The sequence below is a fragment of the Bos mutus genome, chromosome 13 (assembly GCF_027580195.1).
Source record: "Bos mutus isolate GX-2022 chromosome 13, NWIPB_WYAK_1.1, whole genome shotgun sequence".
Taxonomy (NCBI): domain Eukaryota; kingdom Metazoa; phylum Chordata; class Mammalia; order Artiodactyla; family Bovidae; genus Bos; species Bos mutus.
Window position 1 is genome coordinate 23,396,613 of NC_091629.1, and position 20,662 is coordinate 23,417,274.

General features: G+C 44.4%; 1 protein-coding gene across 7 annotated transcripts in view; it reads right to left on the reverse strand.

Moving 5' to 3' along the window:
* The window catches only part of DZANK1 (double zinc ribbon and ankyrin repeat domains 1), a 52,088-nt gene that overhangs the window by 19,740 nt on the left and 11,686 nt on the right, over positions 1–20,662 (reverse strand). For 6 of the 7 annotated variants that reach the window (XR_011466473.1, XM_070381125.1, XM_070381124.1 and 3 more), the window contains exons 4-13: positions 19,507–19,621; positions 17,984–18,080; positions 16,766–16,884; positions 15,921–16,006; positions 12,369–12,486; positions 9,566–9,679; positions 7,608–7,703; positions 5,261–5,425; positions 2,981–3,188; positions 589–692 (exon numbers count right to left, since the gene is read on the reverse strand). Coding sequence is in view for 6 of the 7 variants with exons in the window: in XM_070381125.1 (XP_070237226.1) it covers positions 589–692; positions 2,981–3,188; positions 5,261–5,425; positions 7,608–7,703; positions 9,566–9,679; positions 12,369–12,486; positions 15,921–16,006; positions 16,766–16,884; positions 17,984–18,080; positions 19,507–19,621 (1,222 nt within the window). In the remaining variant the exon portion in view is untranslated. The remainder of the gene's footprint in view (positions 1–588; positions 693–2,980; positions 3,189–5,260; positions 5,426–7,607; positions 7,704–9,565; positions 9,680–12,368; positions 12,487–15,920; positions 16,007–16,765; positions 16,885–17,983; positions 18,081–19,506; positions 19,622–20,662) is intronic. The other variant, XM_070381129.1, reaches the window with a different exon arrangement.

Sequence of the window (20,662 nt, forward strand, 5' to 3'; positions counted from 1 at the left end):
CAAAACTGCCACAAGGTGAGGCTACCCACTGTAGGTATGTTGAGAGGACTAGAGATGGAGGACCTGATGCAGGTACTGAGCGCAGATTACCTGGTAACTCTTATGGCCACAAGGGCGAGTGAAAAGGGATGGGATTTAGTGCCAATGTGGCTATACTACACTATTCTTTCATTACAGTCTAACCCTCCATTCCCTTCTCTGGGGGATCTTCCCGATGCAGGGATTGAACCCGGGTCTCCTGCACTGTGGGCAGATTCTTTACCATCTGAGCCATGAGGGAAATCCCACACACAACCCTACAGTTAAGTACAATGGTTCTGACTCAGAATCCCACAGCCTGCGGCATCTAGAAGCATAAGATGCTCACAATGCACCGTCTTCAGTCAGGTGCCCAGACCCTGGGACAAGACTCGGTGGCAAGTGATTGAGGGAGGCAGAGCTGTGGGGAGGACAGTGAGGAAGCGTGGAAAGCAGGAAGGAGAAGGAAAAAGAGCAAGCCAAGTGCAGTTTCAGGACAGTCAGTGGGGGCAACCTTAGACCGATCCCGCGGGACGGTCGGTGTGGAAGTTCCACTCAGAGTCCACCCACCTTTCCCATCCTGGGTTCTGCAATCAAGGCTCGGAATTCAGGGTTGTTCTGAGCATAAGACCGGAGGTGCGCGGAGATGTGGTCCACCTGCTTTCTCCAGTATCCTGAGGAGGAGAGAAGACCGAGGACACGGGTGATTCCTCCGAGGTAAAGGCAGAGAAGGACCAGCACGCCATGCGTTCTCAGAAAGCTGGCTTCACTTGGCCAAACTCTGTGATGGTTTTTACTTACTGAACCTCGACTATGTACTAGAGTAAGTTCTGTTTTTTTTTTTTTTTTGTTCCTGGTTAATTTTTTTTTTTTTTGCACATGATTAATCATAGAATGGGCTTCCCTGGTGGCTTAGGCGGTAAAAGAATTCGCCTGCAATGCAGGAGAACTAGGTTTGATCCCTGGGTCGGGAAGATACCCTGGAGAAGAGAATGGCCACCCACTCCAGTATTCTTGCTTGGAGAATCCCACGGACAGAAAAGCCTGGCGGGCTACAGTCCATGGGGTTGCAAAGAGTCAGACATGATAGGCAACTAAGAACAATCACAGAATACTATAGAATTCCAATGGAACATTTTGATTGCCATATCTGGGGTCTTTTTATTTTATTTTTTGGCTGTGCCAGGAGGCATGGGGAACCTTAGTTCCCCAACCAGGAATCGAACCTGTGGCCCCTGCATTGAGAATGTGGAGTCTTAGCCACTGGACCACCAGGGAAATCCCAAGGGAGTCTTTTTCTTTTACTCTTTTAAAATTAAGCATATTGAGAAACAACTTATTAAAAATACACCTTTAAAATACACCTATTTTAAAGGTACAGTCTGAGTCTTGGCAAGTATATATGCCCGTCAATATGCAGAATGTTTCTGAAAAGCTTCCTTTTGCCTCTTTCCAGTCGGCACAGGGTTTACAATAATTCTAATTCATTGCCACCACTTAAGACTTGAGAGATTTCACATGTGTCTGTTCTCTCGTCCCCAGGTGGGTGACACACGGCCGCACTAGGCCTGCCCTTCTGCGTCGGCTCAGCTGCCTGGGCCCAAGGCGCAGCTGCCTGCTCTGGATGGGGCAGGCCCTCCAGCTGGCCATAGCCCCCACAGGAGGGGATGTTACGGCCTAAGGATAACAGTGAATGATGTGGTAGAAAGTAAGAGGAGCCTAGAGACAGGAGTTAAACCACAGGCTGGCCACCTTACCAAAGAGAAGCACAGAAATAAACAGCTAAGCAAGACAAGCTCTCATGAAGTCTGAAAAACATCTCAAACACTGACCTCAAAAACTAGCCATGTTAAAAAAAAAAAAAAGCCTCACATTTAGCTGGATCAATCTGTAGAGCAGTTTATACCCCTAGAGCATTGTGGAAAGTAATAAAGCAATCGGCCAGCAGTATGTGGGACTTAAAGGCTGGTGGTGGTCAGGGAAAGAGACCTTGCCAAAGCCACACAACTCAAATGTCCACTATTGATGAACAAACACAATAGAGTATCACTCAGCTATAAAAAGAGGATGAAGCATTGAAACAGGCTGCATGGACAAACTTGGAAACATTATACGAAGTGAAAGACTGATGCTGAAGCTGAAGCTCTAATACTGTGGCCACCTGATGCCAAGAGCCAACTCATTAGAAAAGACCCTGATGCTGGGAAAGACTGAAGGCAGGAGGAGAAGGGGGAGACAGAGGTGAGACAGTTGAATGGCATCACTGACTCAAAGGACATGAGTCTGAGCAAGCTTGGGGAGATGGTGAAGGACAGGGAAGCCTGGTGTGCTGCAGTCCATGGGGTTGCAAAGAGTCGGACACGACTGAGTGACTGAACAACAAAGTGAAAGAAGCTGGTCACAAAAGACATCATATGGTTCCATTTATACATCCAGAACAAGCAAATCCATAAAGACAGACACAGACGAGTGGTGACTACACACTTGGGGGGGGGGTGGGTGGTGTAAAGGCTGGTGCTTACAGGAGACGGGGTTTACCTTTGAGGAGATGAAAACGTTCTGGAAAAGGAGAGGAAGAGCGGTGATGGTCGTACAACACTGCTCATGTACTAAATACTGCCGAATTGTACCCTCTAAAATGGGGAAGACGGTGACATTCATGTCAGGTGAACTTTACCACACTAAAAAGAGCTGATGGCAGACAGCAACAGGGATGCAGACTACCAACATTTGTATGTTAGTATACAAAGGCTTATGTGCTATTTCATTTACAAACTAGATAATGGGGTTAGGGTCAAATCACGCTAAAAGTTTAAGGAAGTGTTATCATTCATTCAGACCAAAATGACTTGGAAACAGAAAAATAAAGGCACTTCCTGTATATAAAAAATAAATCAAAAGGAAGAAAAGGAAATTCTCTTTCGCTGAGTGTGGGTGCCCTGCAGAGAAGTGTTTGTCTCACCTCTCCCTGGGCTGACAGCTGTGAGGAGAGGCTTGTGGTCACTCGTCTTCTCCTGCCTCTGCTTCTGGGAAGCCACCTCCAGCTCTTTTTTCGCCAGGAGGGTCCCCGATGGGTAGAACAGGCCAGTGGTCTGTGTGCCCACATCCCTCTTAGGTCCAGCGTCAGGCCTGGGCAGAGGAACGTTTAGGGGCTGCCAGACAGGTCGAGGCTACGTGAGCAAGACAGGAAACATTAAAAGAATTATAATATAAGTTAATTCATTTTCCATTTTACTCACAGAAAACAGTCCTAATCAGAAGCAAGAGTAACTCCAAAACACTACTTTGAACTAAAAAAAAAGTTTCCAGGTCTTGCCTCATCTTCCCTGCTTGTTTTTCCCAGCAATGCCCAGCCTGATCTGTGAAGCCAGCTCCACCCCCTGGCCACTGACTGTCCTACTCCCTGAGGCCTAGAAGAAATCCATCCTCTCAACTTTACAATCCAGTGGACCATCCACACTCAGCTACCGGGCACCAGCATTTTCTCTGAGATACTCTCCGTCCTCTGGGCCTGGGGGACTGAGAGGACCCTCATGTAATGTTGTATATGTTGCACACTGCACAAGAGCACTGCATCTAAAGGGGTGATATTCACCTGGTGGATGCTGTATGTTTGCACATTAGGACAATTTTTCCGGTAGATGGAAGAAAATGTCCAACAAAATTAGTAAATTACAATCAATTTCCAACAGATGGCAGTCAAGTGTCTTAAGGAAAAACCAACGTGTCTCACTTGCACAAACATGCCACCTGGGTTATTGGCAGTCGTGGTATCTGTGTTTCAATCTGGGTTAAGAAGGCATGGTGGCTCAGACAGTAAAAGAATCTGCCTGCAATGCAGGAGACATAAGAGAACTCAGGTTCAATCCCTGGGTCAGGAAGATCTCCTGGAGAAGGGCATGACCACCCACTCCAGTATTCTTGCTTGGCAAAGTCCATGGACAGAGAAGCCTGGTGGGCTACAATGGGGTTGCAAAGAGTTGGACATGACTGAAACGACTAACACTTAGGACTTAGACTTAAAAAGGCATGAACTCCCTAAAAATGGATGCAAAGTTGCTGAGTGCATGTGCATTCTCTCTACAAATGATCAGTCTTCACAAATTCTTCTGATGAAAGGAAGAATCTAAAGAGGAGAACAGACCTGAAAAATCTTTCTGTAGTTTAGACAAATCCATAAATGGCTAACATGAAGCTGGTTAGAGATTAAGTCCTTCTGAAAATAGTCTTGGGAGATTTTCCTCAAATATGCCCAGTTGTTATAAGTGGCAAAAGCAATTTTATGTACCCCAGTGTAAGTTTTCTAAAATATAAAAGAGCAGGGGGAAATTTCTTGGTGTGCTACATAAGAAATTCAAGAGAAAAAAATACATTTTATCCCATGTATTTTAAATCTCCCTAATGACAATGGCACCTTACTCCAGTACTCTTGCCTGGAAAATCCCATGGACGGAGAAACCTGGTGGGCTGCAGTCCATGAGGTCGCTAAGAGTAGGACACAACTGAGCGATTTCACTTTCACTTTTCACTTCCATGCATTGGAGAAGGAGATGGCAACCCACTCCAGTGTTCTTGCCTGGAGAATCCCAGGGACAGCAGAGCCTGGTGTGCTGCCATCTATGGGGTCGCACAGAGTCGGACATGACTGAAGTGACTTAGGAGCAGCAGCAGCAGGGCTTCCCAAGTGGTGCTAGTGTAAAGAACCCGCCTGATAATGCAGGAGGCATGAGAAATGTGGGTTCAATCCGTGGGTTGGGAAGATCCCCTGGAGGAGGGCGTGGCAACCCATTTCATTATTCTTGCCTGGACAATCCCATGGACAGAGGAGCCTGGAGGGCTACAGTCCACAGGGTCACCATGAGTTGGACATGAATGAAGCGACTGAGCATGTGTGCAATGACATCTATTGCCTTGTATATGTGGTTAGGCCTCAATTTAGTGTAGATAAATGCATATCTATGAATATCTGCCTGATATGAATATCTATGACTATGATATCTATGAATATCACATCTATTTATATAGATATGAATATCTATAAGTGCATATCTTTGAATCCCAAAGCAATCAATGTGTTGAAAACATAAACTGGTTGAACTCATTTGTACACCTAGTTAAAGTCCACAAGAAGGGTCTAAGTGTTTTGGCTCTTGTCCCCTGGGCTTGCTCACAGGGTCGGGTACACAAATTCAGAGTTAAAACCCCGTCCCGGGACCAGGTTTTACTAGCGTGGAGGCCTCACCTCAGCAAACAGGCCAAATTCTCCAGCAGCTGGAGCCAGGCTGCTCTCCACGTAGGGTCGTGCCAAGGACCTCACATAAAGGCCACAGGAGCCACAGAAGCGAGCAGATGGGTGATTGCTGGCCCCACATTTAAAGCAAACTGAGTAGCAAGTCGGAACACTAGGCTAGAGGACAGAAAATACTTTCAAATTTTCATGAATATTAGAGACACAGTCTTCCCATACAGCTTACGCCCATCCCATACAACTGCAGCCATCAAAAGAAGAAAGGCTGATACTCTCTTGACCCTGCAGTTCTACCTTCTAGAATTTATCCTGCAGATGAACAAATACATTAAGAAGGATATTCAAGACCATTCCCTGCAGGATTGTGGATTCAGAGGAAGTAACTGGAAACAGCTTAAGTGTTCAGCACCAGGGGATGGCCTGAACCTACCACAGTATACAGAGACAGAGTAATGTTATGAAGTCATGGAGAAAATGAGAAGGTTACTAACAGGATAAATGCCAGGTGCAAAGCACCGGGTCAGTGTTCATATCAAACTACAGTTAATTAGTCATGCCTCCGGTGGCTGAAAGCAGACCTCAGAAGCTGAGTGCCAGTGATGACTTCTCGGGTAGGAGCCAAGGGACTAGGATGAGGAGAGACTAGCCCTTCACACGAAACCTCCTACACTATTTACATGAGACACTCCCACAAATAATTCTGAGTGTTTTATTAAAAAGGTAAGCAGATGATTCATAGAAAAACACCTAGAGTCAATACATGAGTGAAAAGGTTTAACCTCAAAGAAATGCAAATGAATATAGCAATGAGAGACGTCTCAGTTTGAGAGAACTAATGGTCTCTGTCTCCAGATTCTTAAGTAAGCAGGTTGTTGTTGAGTTGCTAAGTCGTGCTGACTCTTTTGTGACCCTATAGACTGTAGCCTCCCAGGCTTCTCTGTCCATGGGACTTCCCAGGCAAGAATACTGGAGTGGGTTGTCATTTCCTTCTCCAGGGGATCTTCCTGACCCAGGGATCAAACCTACATCTCCTGCTGGACAGGCAGATTCTTTACCACTGAGCCACCAGGGAAGCCCAACTAAGCAGGGGCTGAGACCCAAGTCCTAAGAAGTGATTTCTGCCTGGGTATGGAGGAGGAGGCACCTGGCCTGGAGTGGCTGTGAGGTACAAAGAAGCTGTTTTAAACACCCCCACAATGGCTCCAGGCAAGCGTCCTCTGCTCACTCGTGGACAGTTGGAAGGTGGACATGGACCCACATAGGCAGGTCTACACAGTGTCCTCCCAAATCCAGAAGGGAAGAGAGCCCTGAACCACTGCAAACCCTGGAAATAAGGTATTTCTGCTCAAGTAAAACTATGATAGCCTCACCAATGAATAAATTAGAACAAAGAGCACACACAAATTCCTTTACGGAAAGTCAATGAGATGAGAACAACCCCCCAAAACAGTCAGAGAGCTGTATTTTGCAACGGCCCCAAGGAAGCAGGAATTTTCTTCTAAATTGGCTGGAAAATGCTGACTTCTTTGTGGGATTATTAGGCCAGGGCCAGTCACCTGGAAGTCATCATTTCATACACATGAAATAGATCATCCACACAGAACCTAATCACTGGACTTGAATTGTACTTCAATTCCTTCATTTTAAACACTCTAGATAGGCTGGCGGGAAAGCCAAGCAATGGTGCCCACCACTTGCTAAACTTCAAAAAAGAGCAGGCACACAGTGGAACTGAGTCTTCTTTGGATTAAAGCCTCACTTCACTGAAGTGCTGAAAAGGCACTTATTTTTGCTTAAAATAACACAGTCGTTGCCAGCGCTGGTGCTTTTCCGCTTGCTTTCCTAGGACAAGAAGTTTGGAACTTGGCAACGCAGTACAAAACCAGTACATATGCATTTTGCTTACTGATAGGCTATAATCTAAGGGAATCTGAAGTGTCTTACTGAAATAAAGCTTAAAATTTTTCTTAAAGAAATTAATTTTAAACAAAAACCAAAACAGACATGCCTGCCTGTGAGTGACACATGAATGACTCCTGGCCATTGGGGCCCCACCGGCTGCGCCAGCTTCCACACAAAGCCACTAAATGAAATTCTAAGAAACTGCCGACTTGATGGAAGCCTCCTGAAGACTGTGAAGACAGTTGTGTGTTGGTGAGTGTGCAGTGTCCTCTCCACACACAGAAATGCTGCTTTCAGTGTACCATGAGTCACTTGTGATCTCTCCCCTCTCCTCCCCAACAAACTTCCTCCCCCATCTCTGTAGACTATATTTCTCATCATCAACAATGAACATTTATCGACCACTGAGATACAGGACGGGTGCGTGCGGTCAACCCACCTCTTGTGGCGAGGACGGCAGGGTCCCCTCGCAGGAGACGCAGTATCTCAGCTGAGCCGGGTTCCCGGTGCCGCAGTCGCGGCAGATCACTCTCTCCTTGAAAACAGGGAAAGAGACCTGTGTGTTTCCACGGTGCTTCTCTAATCTCTTCAGAGAAACACGTTCATTTTTCCTCCCATTCATCTGAGTAGTGTAGTAATGCCAGGACAAAAAGGGTGTTAATAATGTGGAATAATGAGAGGCATCTACCACCGTGAAGCAGCCAGACGTCCTGATGATTTCAGCATCTAAAACTTATCTTTTGAATTAACTTACATGGAACACAAGTTTGAATACACACACACCATGGAAAAAGGAAGCCATATGCCATGTTAACTTAAAGTGGCGTCTGTAGGTTGGTTCAAGTTTTAGGTTGTATTTCAAGGCATGACACTTTGAAAGCCAGGATTGCGAAGTTTCATATCTACTTAATCATTTAAATAAAATGCTTTTTTTAAAAAATCCCCTTCTCTTATTCAGTACTTTAAGTTCAATAAATCAAAGTACTTCCCCCCACCACAAGAAAAGAAAAGAAGAAAGTGTTGCTATGAGAAAACAGCTGTGCAAAGAAATGACCAAGCAGTCTTTCCAGTTCATCAGCCTGGAGACCCTATACTAACACCAGACCCTGAAACTGGATTGGTTTAGAAATTATTACAACAGAAATAGTGCCCGACAACTGAACGTAGTTTTAAAAGAAGCAAACCCCGAAATGAAAAACAAAAAAACCTGAAAAAGAGTATTCATCTGGCCTTAGGAAGGCAAACTAACTTTTTCACATTGCTTCTGTGTGAGTTTTTTTTTTTTTTTTTTCAGTGTTTAAACTGTACTCCTGGGTAGGCCCTCGATCTCTGGCTTCAACAAGACACAGGAAGACCCAAGACAAGCAAAAGATTGTATGTTTACAAGTAATCTTGTTCTATATAAATTTGGATTTGCTCTGTAGTTTCTCACTTCGAATTGGAAAAGTGAAAAGACTGTCTTAGAAAATGAGTGGCAAGTTCAACCTTCTGAGTCAGGAAGCTGGAGATAAGTTGTAATACACACACACACACACACACACAAACAAGAAAACAGAAAAGATGGTTAACATAGTAGCCTAGGTAGTGCGGCCATGCCCCACAGCAAGGGGTGTCTTAGTTCCCCGACCAGGGATTGAACCTATGCCCCCTGCAGTGGAAGCTCAGAGTCTTAACAGCAGGACCACCAGGGAAGTCCCTGAGGTGTTACAGTTCTCACTGTACATTAAGGGCACTTAATAAGGGCACTTCCCTTATTGCTGAAATTTTTTGTTCTTTTATCCCCAAAGTTATCTATATTAAACCTATTTCATCCTGTAGTGAACTTATACTTGAGGTTAAGTAAAAAGGAGTGGGACCATAAATTCAAAAATGGAGAAAAGATATGGTTGTAGGTTCAGTGATTCTACCCCCAAAATGTTCCTGGCATGATGCCATTTGTCTACCAAGATGTTTTTGAAGTTCGACATGATACTTGACTTTTTCACCCTTGTGACAGGCTGTATGTAATCCTCCTTTTCTAGGTGATAGAGACCCATAATCGAACAAAGCAAACACAAACATCAAGTGACTTTAAGGACAAGATTACAAGTCAACATGAATGACAATGTTCAATTTAAAAATATACTGAGTAAAAACCTGTGTGAACTGCAGTGCAATTTGTCCTCCAAACCCATGTCTGGGGAAACACATTTCTGTGGATCTTTCCTGATGTTTAGATCCTGTTGGCAATTTCAACTCTTGGGCGGATGCCCTTCCAAAAATGAGAGTGGGTTTTGTTCATGGATGTTAGTTCATCAACTGTTAGCCAGTGCCATCAGCTGAAGAAAGACGTTCAACTGCTCAAACATTGATTTCTATAGATTTCACTCACACTGTCACAGATTCACGTTTCATTACCTTCAGGCGGAAGCTGGCCTGTGGCTGCAGCTGTGGTGCCAGGGGAGCCTCACAGACCACACAGATGGGTGTGTTCAGGGGCACCACGTTCTCACACTCTGTGCATAAGCCCATCTGCATGAAGAAGGAGGCCAGGTTGGTCTTCAGATGCAAAACGTGAAGGCACAAATTGATCTTAGAACGTAAGGTTTAATTTACTTTTGTAAAAAATTTCTTTTAAATAATTGCCATTTTTACTCATTTCTTATTAAGGTAAAAAGATATCTATTGTAGAAAAGAGAGGTGTAAAGAAAAGAAAAATAAAAAAATAGCTTACAGTAGAGTAAGGAAATTGACAAATCCTTTCTATAATACATTAAAAGGCAATTATAAAGTTGGATAAAACTGTTAAAAAAAAAATAACCATTTCAGATTCTGAAAGCCAACCAAAGATAGAGGATGAACTGAAAAGCAATGAACCTTGGGTGAAGACCCCACACGTCTGCTGGGTCTCGCTTGGGTTGTTCCCTGTCCTCCTCTAGCTCCATCAGAGCAGGATGGGCTGTGAACACCAGCAGCTTTGTGGCTGCTGGCGGCCAGGGCTCACACAATCTGGAGCTCGGTCAAGATGACGCGCTCAGTGGCCAGCCAACAGGGAGGACCGTGGCTGCACCAACCTGAGATCATGGTCCTGTCTTGAGCGACTGATGAACCAGCAAGTAATCAGGGACTTAACAGGGAGTTCTAGAAGGAGGGAAATTTCTGTGTATTGCTAGATTTAAGTCTATTCTGAAACAGACTGTGAGAAGTTAAGGAGTCTGCTGTATTCCCTAGAGCTCTATTTAGTAAGTGTTAGTCGCTCAGTCGTGCCCGACTCTTTGCAACCCCATGGACTGCAGCCCACCAGGCTCTATTAGAAAATAAGTTAAAAAACTCAACTTTTTAAAATAGCAAAAAAAAAAAAATTCAACACAGGAAATATAGGAATTAAAAAGGTGGTGGTGAATCCTGAGAAGAGTCTCCCTTCAAGGCCACTGCCCCAGGTGAGGTATTATATACTTCAAGGACAGGAGGGCCAGCCTCCTCAGACAGGAGAGCCAGCTTGTCCACCAGCACGAAGCTCATAGAAATTCAGGGAATCAAGGTCATGCATTTCAATCTGGGTCCAAGCCAGCACTCAGGATCCTTTCTGTCCCCCTGCAATCCCCAACTTTCATAAAGAAATGTGTTGATAAGGTGAATTCAGGTGATGCTGTAACTCACCAACAAATACAACTCAGTTCTGTGTATGCTTTCAGCAGGACGATGCAGAGTGGCTCTGGAGCTGAGAGGAACCCCTCTGCACGTCTCTAATGAGACCCTGAGTGTCTTAGGTCTGGGACCCTAGGAGTGGGATCCACCCCTTTAAGTCCCTGAAGCCCAGCTGAGAGCAGGACATGGTAAGAACTCAATAGTTCAGATTACAAAGCGGTTTATACATTAGGGCATGTTAATAAATATCATTTACAGGCAGTATAGACGTTCTGAAGCTCATCATTTTGAATATTTATAATCCCTGATAACCTTTTCTCCCTGTAACAACAAAGAAAGTTTTGAAAAATTTGTTTTCAGACCAGTAAGAAAACAACTTTGACACTGCACCAACAAATATATAAGCAGGGAAAATTCAAACCAATGAGACCTGTTCATGTTTTATTTGCTATACCACCTTCTTTAAGGAGTTCAAAATATATCATGGGAGTAGAGTAAATTAAATTAACTTCTACAGCATCTCCCTTTAAGCACCTAGCCTCTTGCTTGAAGGCGTAACTCAATTCTAAAACTCTGGACTTTGAATTCATTGAATAATGACTTTTTCCTAGTGACTATCTTTTTATTTTTGGTGAATACTACCAAATGCTTAGATTTATTTTTAACTGTAGGATAATGGCTTTACAACATTGTATTGGTTTCTGCCATACATCAACATGAATCGGTCATAGGTATACTTATGCCCCCTCCATCCTGAACCTCCTTCCCACCTCCTACCCTGTGACTATCCTTTTTAAATGGTCATTTTTCAGTAAACTTCCCAGATCCTTCTGCATCATTTTGTAAACCTGAATCCAAAAGAACCCCAAAGTATCAAGTGCATAAGAGATGAATACATTTAGGTGAAGGTTTTGATTTTTAGTAAGTCAAGTATGTTTTCTAACTAACTACAAACCTTTTTGGGTTTTTTTTTTTTTTGGCTGAGCTGTGCAGCTTGCAGGATCTTAGTTTCCTGACCAGGCATCAAATCTGGGCCATGGAGGTAAAAGCACCCGGTCCCAGCCACTGGACTTTCAGCAAATTCCCTAACTAACCACTTAGTGGTAGGATAATATCAGTTATTATCTATGGTCAGCTAAAACTTTTAAATGTAGACGTACTGATCGATCTATAGCTGATATAAACAGCTTCTTTGGACAGAATGGTGTATTTTACAGATATACAGACCTGTAATTAGTACTTGTGGCATTTGTAGAATATATTTCCATATTGTCCCCAGGTTATGAACAGAAATATCATATGAGTAGGAAACATGTATTTATCCATAAGTGAACCACTGAAATCAAAAGATGTCAGTCTTTTTCTGAGCCTGTGCTTCTCTGAGACCACACAAAAGGAATGGCACTGCAAATGTGTTTCTGATTCCTAAATAGGAGTCTGGATAGAGCAAGATTCATTTGCCAGTAGTTTTTTCAACAACTACCTGTGGTTCCCGTGTGCCAGGTGCTATGCTCCTGCTCAAATACAGACCAGATGGACCAGTGGAAGAAGCTTCAAGGATCCTGCTACTCACCTGAGCTCCTTCTGGGGGCGGCAGACGGCAACCGAAGATGGGCGGCACAGAGGAGCCACATTCCAGACAGTAGCGAGCAAAGGGGTCCGATGGGCGGGCCACCAGGCAGCGGGCACACCTACGACACAAGAGGCCCCTGAGCAGCCCTGTGCTGAGCAGCGCACAACATTGACAAGCATTTGAACATTCTTAAAAAACAAAACAGGAAGCAGAATGCTCTCAAAGGCAGTGGAACAAGTTTAAGACGGGAGGTGCTTCTCTAAGCCTTTTTATCACAAAGTCCCACACAGCTGGGACCATGGTGCCCTTCACCTGGAGGCCAGGCGCCTCTTGCTTCCAGGCACAGCAGCAGTTTTATCAGCAGCCTCGACCCCACTTCCGAGTGGGGCCCTGGCACCTCCTGGCACCTGGGTTTTGACGTGTGTGCGGGTGAGCCCTGCGAATTCCAGTAATGTCCACAGTGCACTTTTCTGACTCTTACCTGGCTCTGGAGAGTCCCTGTCAGGTAAGCCCTGCCTACACCATCACTCACCTGCGTGGAGTCCGAGGTCCTGCCCCAACACCGTCTGCCCACTTCTAGGTGGTGGCGGCGTCCTCCAGCCCTCATCTACCTACCTGGTTGTGAAAGGATTCCTGGAACTGGCTCCCTTGTCAGTCACCCTGTTGCCGCCAAGCATTTCCAGGCAGGTCAGGGCCCCGATCCTGTGACCTAGCTGAACCGCGTAACGTCTATGGTACCTGCATACTGTGCACTGGGTTGTTCGGTTGCCTGCACCAGTCTCTACCTGGGCCTCTCAACAGTCACCAGCCTTTGTAGTTGTGTTCACTTGGGGAAAGGATGGTCTTTTCAGCAATGGCACTGGGCAAACTGGGTTCTATTTGGGATGATGAGTAAGTTCTGGAAATGGGATGGTGCTGACGGTAGCCCAACACTGTGAATGTACTTAACGCCATTGAATTGTGCACTTAGAAATTGTTAAAATGGTAAATTTTACTGTATTTTTACCACAGTAGAAGTATGCTGCTGCTACTGCTGCTAAGTCGCTTCAGTTGTGTCCGACTCTGTGCGACCCCATAGACGGTGGCCCACCAGGCTCCCCCGTCCCTGGGATTCCCCAGGCAAGAACACTGGAGTGGGTTGCCATTTCCTTCTCCAATGCATGAAAGGGAAAAGTGAAAGTGAAGTCTCTCAGTCGTGTCCAACTCTTCACGACCCCATGGTCTGCAGCCTACCAGGCTCCTCTGTCCATGGGATTTTCCAGGCAAGAGTGCTGGAGTGGGGTGCCATTGCCTTCTCCACAGTAGAACTATAAAGGACTATAAAAAATTGATATTGAATGAAAGTAATAATGTATTATGAGGTTCATAATATTTGTAGGAGTAAAATAAATGATCATGATAGCACAAAGGCTGCAGTTATCCAGGTACTGGAAGTTCTTAGACTATATATGAAGTGGTCTAACATCACTTGAAGACAGACTGTGATAAGTTAAAAATACGTAGTATAAACCCTAAGGCAACCACTAAAAGAAAACTTATAGCTAATAAGCCAACAAAGGATACAAAATAAAATGAAATCATAAAACATACCCAATTAATCCAAAAGCAAGCCAAAAAAGGGGGGGGGCAACAAAGAATAGGTAAGACAAACAGAAAACAAATAGCATGACAGCTGACTGAAATTCAAACATATCAATAATCAGAATAAATATAAATACTCTCAGCACCACGTGCAGAGATTGTTCTATTTTCTAAAAGCAAGACCTAACTACATGCTGTTTAAAAGAAACCTTTAACTAGAGAAACACAAATAGGTTAAAAAGAAAAGGATGAAAAAATGATGCACCATGCAAATACTAATCAAAAGAAAGCAGTAATGCCGATATTAATATCAGAAAAATATGATTTCTAAGCAAAGACTATTACCAGGGTTAATAAAAGGTTATTTCACAGGAGGAGGGATAAACTGGGAGATTGAGACTGATGTATATGCACTACTATATTTAAAAATAGATAACTAATAAGAACCTATTGGACAGCACAGGGACCTCTACTCAGCACTCTGTAATGACCTATGTGGGAACAGAATCGGAACAGCGTGGATACATGTATGCGTATAGCTGATTCACCTTGCTGTACACCTGAAAGTGACACAATGCTGTAAATCAACCATACTCCAATAAAAATGGGTTTTTTTAAAAAAGCTTATTTTGTAAGGAAAAAGGGGTCAATCCAGCAATAGAACATAGGAATGCAAAAGGTTTATATATTGAACAACAGAGCTTCAAAGTACGTGAAGCAAAGAACTGAAAGCAATACAAGGACAAGTAGATAAACTCATAATTATAGTCATAGATTTCAGTATAATTTCCTCAATAACTGATAAAACCACAGACAAAACCAATAAAGACAGAGAAGACACTACAGCACTGTATTAGTTTCAAGTGTATAACCTAACAATCAATAATTGTGGATACTGCAAAATGATCACCACAGTGTCAGCATCGGTCACCACACAGTTACAGAATTTTTTTCCTCATGTTGAGAACTTCTTACATTTACTCTTAGCAACTTTCAGTATGCAGTACAGTGTCATTAACTATCTTCACCACTTACATCCCCAGGACTTACTCATTTTACGAGTGAAAGTTTGTATCTTTTGACCACCTTTATCCAGGTCACCCACTCTACCAACCCCAAGGGAAATGCAAATTAAAACCACTACCCCCACCCTACCAGAATGGCCAAAAATAAAAATAACAATGTTGGTGAAGATGTAGGGAAACTGGAACTCCCATCCATCATATACTACTGGTGGGAGTGTAAAATGGTACAGCCTCTTAGGAAAACATATGGACAGTTTTCCTAAAAAGTTAAACATATGCCTACCATATGAGCCAGCTACCCCACTCCTAGTTAGTGAGCTAAGGGGAATTAAAGTATACATGCACAGGATGACATGTATACAAATATTCATAGCAGCTTTATCTGCGACAGCCAAAACCTAAAAACAATCTGGATGTACATCCAATAGGAAACAGGATAAACAAACTGTGATGTATCCATATGATGGAACACATCAGAGTTAAAAAGAAACGTCCAGTGCATGCATACAACATGGGTGAGCCTCCAAGTCATCAAGCGGAGTGAAAGCAGCCTGGCCAAGGAGCAAATACTGAATTGTTCCCTATAAATATATGGGATCAAATGCAAGCTAAGCTACAATGACAACAAGCAGACCAACAGGTGCCTGGGAATGGGGCAGGTCACAGGGGAGGATTTTAAAAGGGTGCAAAGCAGGAAACTCTTGGAGGTGGTAGATTTTTTCATTTTCTTGATTGGGGTGATAGTCTTGAGATTATACGTATATATCAATTGTACTCTTTAAGTGCCATTTATGTATGTCATTTGTGCCTTTAAATTTTGTAAAAATTTAACTAAAAAAACAAAACAGTTGGGGAAAATACCATTGCTATGCCCCATCTTCAAATTATTTTTGACCATGTTGTTGTCTTAGCAGTACTCAGACAGTAGAGAGAAAGCAATACATACTTGAGAAAGTCCGTCTCCCTGTGAATCCTCATGATCTCTGTGCTTGTCAAGCTCTTCTGGCCAGTTATGTGTGCAAACCCAGGGAACTGAAATGAAGAACATATATAAAATCACGGCAAAACCTCTGGTACGGTAAATTACATAGAGTTCATCTCAGTGCTTTGTCCTACCATATGCAGCAGCCATCGTTTTTCCCACCATGCTCCAGCCACACCAGCCTCCTGGTGATCCTCACTTACCTGAACTTGAAGTTACTCGACCGAGATCTTTGCAGGGCTGGTTTCTGTTCATCTTGAAGGTTCAATTAAAATGTCACCTTTTTGAGGGGGCTTTCTCTTATCCCCCTGAATTAGGACACTGTTCTTCCTACCTGGTCATTCTCTATCCCAGGGGTTCTCAAGTTTGGGTGTTTATCAGAAGAAAGGCCAATTAGAACAGATGATGAGGCCCACCCTAAAGGCCCTGAGGCCGCAGGTCTTGGCTGGGGCAGGGTGGGGGCGGGTGGCCTGGATGTCTGCATTTCTGATGAGCTCCCAGGTGATGCTGATGCTACTGGTCTGGGGACCACACTTGGAAAACCATGGCTCTATCCTATCACCCAGGTCTATCCTTTTCATGACAAATCACTATTCTTAATTATTTTTCCCATTATTCACACGTTTATATCTGCCTGCCCCCATCCCCAATAAAATGTGAGCACCATGAGTACAGGGGCCTTTTTTGTTCAACTAGGTATCTGGTATAAAACATGGTGAAAAGGCAGGGACATTTTCTTAAAGTATGTTGCAGGAAGCATTAAAAACACAGTAGATCTTTAGTAACAAAGGAGTTTCTTTAGCAGTTACCTGGGGCTGCTGGGGGGCTGGTCTAGAGCCCAATTCATCACGGAAAGTTGGGGCTTCCCACGGACTCTCTGAGAAGCGAAGGTCTTTCAATGTTTTAGGGTCACTTCTTTCACCCATGTCTACAATTACATCAAAAGCATCATTCTGTGAATATCTGAAATCATATGTGCTTTCATGCAAATGTGTCTTCATAGTTAGAAACCTTTTAATAAGGGGACACTGTTGTCACATTTTCTAATGTAGTAACTATGCAGAGAAGCTCCCACTCAGTTGAATTCATAGCAATAAAGAAAAAAGTGGGCCCAGACTGAGAAAATGAAAATCTGCCCTGCCACATTGCCCAGCATTCTGCACCAGGGGGGAGAATGGATAAATCCAGTTGCAAGGTCAGCAGGGAATCTTATGTGTCCCAAGGACACACTGCAGCTGTCACACATCCTAACAGTTCCCACTCTGAGTGACCACTGTTTCTTACTGACCAAGAAACCCTGCTCTCTAAAATCAGATTATCAGAAAACTTTGCTGTTCGAAATCCTATCAGTAAGAATGAAACATCCAACTCTTGCCTGGAAGACCCAGGTCACTGTGACATAGAGTTGTTGTTCAGTCGCTCAGTCATGCCTGACTCTTTGTGACCCCATGGATGGCCGCACACCAGGCTCCCCTGTCCTACACTGTCTCCCAGAGTTTGCTCAGACTCGTGTCTATTGAGTTGGTGATGCCATCCAACCACAGAGAAGCAGCCTCAATGTCCAACCCAGGTGCAGAGCTTCAGAGAAAGGTCTCTGGGCACTACCTTCCACATGTGTCTTTGTTGTTTCCAAGGAAACAGAACCCTGGTCCCCTTCTCGGGTCCATACCTCATGGCGACCATTTCCCACTGATCTCTGCTTCGCCTACCTATCAGAACTCTTCTTTCATTTAAATTTCATCCAAACCCCACCTTCCCCCAGCAACTGTTGTCTGTACTTTAGTTGATGAGATTGCCACGGTTCCTGTACCACGTAGTCTCCCGTGCTGCAATGAATAGATAAATCTGACTCTGCTGGATAGCTTGACTCTCCTTCCTGTAGCCAGGATGGCATTAAAAGTCAAATGAGATCTTACTGTACTGTCCTGGTGTTTCTTAGTCAACCCCTCGGAAGACAAGAACACAAGCCCTGAACCTGTTTGGTGGTTTAGAATACTAACTTGTATCTTCGTCCTGTCACTTCATACCTGGAAACTTTCCAAGGTTAACATTCCAACCCAGTTTACTTTCAGGATTCTTATATTTCTTCCTTCCTTTTGATTCAACAAATCCATTTTTCAGTTCCTAGAAGGGAAGAGACTATGTATCAATCACTTGACTCCGCCTGTTTAGATATGAAAATTAGAAGTTCCATAGGAGAGACGGTGACACAGCCTGCACTTCTTTACTAGAAAGGGGTCAGAGTCGTTTTCACCAAGTCACCTTTGTCTCACTGTCTCTGGACACACACAGCTTTGACTCTGGGCTGTTTGCTTGGCAGCACGCCTGCTTGGGATGCCCCTTCCATGTCAAGTGGCCAAGCCTGGAGGCAGGTGACAGCACACAGGTAGGACGTCACACTCTTGGGAGACACAGTGACAATAGAGGGACCACCAGACTATGGGGGCAAAGACAGGGTGGGGTCGGACCCAGACAGATCTTCTGTCCACTGTCCTCCCACACACGGCCCTGAAACACAGACATGCTTCTCTCTAGCTTTCTTCTCCTTAGGGTCAGTCCCTCATGCTTGGCTGAAGCCTGAACACCTGCTGGTACATGTTGGCTCAACCCCTGCTGGCTGCCTCCCGGTCAGTGTAGACCCCTGGTCACAAGTGGGCCCCACACCATGCCTGCATCCACCACTCTGGTCCCACGGCCTCTTTGCTGCCCTCTGGTTAATTGTTAGGCTGAAGGGACTCCCCAAAAAAACTTCCCATCACCCCAACGAGAGTCTGAGACTTTCTGTTTAACTGCCTCACTGTGGGCTGGCCCACCCTCTGACCCTGGGATCCATCCCACTGATACCCAGAACCCAAGGACTAGAGTTTCAAATGTCCTTTCTAGATAGGTGTAGTTCATTCTCTAAAGAGGTGAGGCTTTGTATCTGGAAACAAAGCTTTCAACATAACTGAAGGTCATGCCCCCTGAGGGCTCCTACTAGCCCGATACTTCTTTTCAACAAATGCCTCCACCCTCTCCTACCTGTCCCCATGCAGGACATGGAGTATGGCAGAATTGCTCTCTGCTGCCTGGGAGCTTACAGTACATGGGGGAGACAGACAAGGAGCAGAGTAATCACGTGATCAAAGCACTTGATGAAAGAAGGCCTGGGAGCTAGGGGAGCAGAGACAGAACACAGCATGCACAATCGAGTTTGAGCTGGAACGTAAACAGGGGAGTCACAAAGCAGGAAAGGATGACTGAGGACAGAAACTGGCTCTGAGAGGCCAGGCTGAGGGTTTCTGCTTTCTTCCATAGGGTAAGAAGAGAAGACACAGGAGCCTAGATAGAGACGCCAGTGAGGAGTCTCCAACAGGCAGGGTGGGGACTGGCCAAAAGGTGGGAAACCAGCAAAGATACTGTGCAGTGGTTGAGAGTGACCCCAACGATAAGAACCTGAAAATGGATGACAGACTGACTCTGGGGGTAAATGAAGGGGAAGATGTGACCACTGAGGAAAGAGACCAGGGACGTGGTGACGATTCAAATGCATCATAGTGTCAGTACTTGCCTGCTTCGGAGGGTCCTTGAGAGCATTTTCCACAGTGTCTTCTGGAGAGACTGGATCTGGTGGAATAGGGTCCACCTGAAACACCTTTGTTACAATGGCACTCTCTCTGCAGTCTCTGAAAATTATTCCAAACAGGAAAAGTCTGTGTGTCACACAAAGGTTCAAAGACAAGGTGTCCAGCAATTAAGATGACTCTAGAATGAATTTATCATATTATTTTAAATTGGAGAGACCAAAATATTACCATTTCTATGGTCTTAACCTTACTCTTATTCAGTTATCTCTTGCTATGTAATAAGCCACTGCAAAACATTATGTCTTAGAACACAGAGGTGTGGGTTTGCCACCTCTCGTGTGGTTGCAGTCAGGTGTCAGCTTGGGCCAGAGTCAAGTGAAAGTACAACTCAGTCAGATGTCCAAAATGGTTTCTCCCCTCAGGTTCTAAGTCAGCTGGGGACTTGCCAGTCATCTCCCTCCTTCCCTTTCTATCTCCCTTTACAGGTGGTTAACTTGGGGTTCCTCATAGTAGTAGGTCTCAGGTAAATCAAAGACTTCCTACAAGGTGGCTGGCTTCTCCCAGCTTTTATGTTCCAAGAGACCAGAGCAGATACTGCAAGGCTTCTTGTGGTCTGGCCTTAGCGTCATGTCTGGAGCATTCTCTTGGTCAAAAGTAAGTTGTAGGGCCAGCCCAGATTCAGAAGGAGGGGATATTGTGGGAGGCATGGCTCACTGGGGGGCCATTTGGAGGACTATCTACCACATTCACCATAAAGATGTCATACCTTAATCCTGAAACTATTCTGAAGCAAAGAATGAGGTTACCTGTATATCATTCATTCCACATAAGTTATGGGAATTTTCCTTATCCCAACTGTGGGTAGCATAATATACACTGCCCTGGAAGATTTTAACAGTTATTCCCCAAATACTAGCCAGTTTTCAATTTATTCATAATATTTCACAATTAATCTTGTTCCTCCATGATGCAATAGAAGTCCCATGAGAAACCAACAGAGAGGTGGCCAGAAGTAAATTCTGGAGGTGATTTCCCCTCAGCACCAGCAGCTCATCTATATACTCTTTATTTTTCTAAACATTTTTACTGAGGTATAATGTACATGACATAAAATGCACTTACTCTAGGTATATAATTTGA